Source organism: Eimeria tenella, genomic scaffold, assembly GCF_000499545.2.
Source record: "Eimeria tenella Houghton genomic scaffold, Eth_scaff2473, whole genome shotgun sequence".
Lineage (NCBI taxonomy): Eukaryota > Apicomplexa > Conoidasida > Eucoccidiorida > Eimeriidae > Eimeria > Eimeria tenella.
Genome location: NW_013542338.1, coordinates 1,327 through 1,970, shown reverse-complemented (window position 1 = coordinate 1,970; position 644 = coordinate 1,327). Strand labels below are relative to the sequence as shown.

At 67.2% G+C, this 644-nt stretch overlaps 1 protein-coding gene across 1 annotated transcript in view; it reads left to right on the top strand.

Annotated features, from left to right (window-relative positions):
- Window positions 1-21: 21 nt before the first annotated feature.
- Window positions 22-644, top strand: part of ETH_00035590 (uncharacterized protein) — a gene marked incomplete at both ends in the record, with an annotated part of 821 nt that continues 198 nt past the window's right edge. The window contains one exon of the mRNA XM_013375011.1: window positions 22-644. Within this exon, the coding sequence (XP_013230465.1) occupies window positions 22-644 (623 nt within the window).

The following is a 644-nucleotide window of genomic DNA, read 5'->3' as shown; positions in this document are numbered from 1 at the left end:
GCGCCCCTGGCGCGTCTGCAGCGGAGGCCAGCAGCAGCAGCAGCAGCAGCAACAGCAACAGCAGCAAAGGTTGCCGGGGGCCGTTGCCGGTGCGCGAGCCGCTGGAGAGCTGCGCGCCCCTCGGGAGCAGCAGCAGCAGCAAGTGCAGCAGCAGCAGCAGCAGCAGCAGCACGTGCGGGAGCCCCCTGGCGTCGCCAGAAGCAGCAGTTCGCGGGGGCCTCTTCCGGTACCCTCCCGAGGGTTTTGCTGCGCAGCAGCTAATTTGCTGCAGGCTGCTGGAGGCCCTTTGTGCCCTCAGCAGCAGGGGGGCCCCCCCCCAGGGCCCGGGGGGCCCCCCCCTCTACACTTACCACCAGGGTATGATTTTGGGGGCCCAGGGGCCCCAGCAGCTGTTCATTTACTCCCACGTTATTCTGGGAAAGTTGCTGCTGCATGCAGTGCATGCAGCCCCCGCGCTGCTGCTGGCAGCAGCAGCAGAGGGGGCCCTGCTGCTGCCCGAAGAGAGGCCCCTCGCGCTGCTCAAGGGGGCCCCCCAGCAGGCCATTGAGGATGCTGTTGCTGCGCTGCAGCTGCTGTACGAAGCAGCAAACCCCAAAGAAGTGCTGCCCCGGAAAAGCGCCTTTGCTGCTGCTGCTGCAGACTCA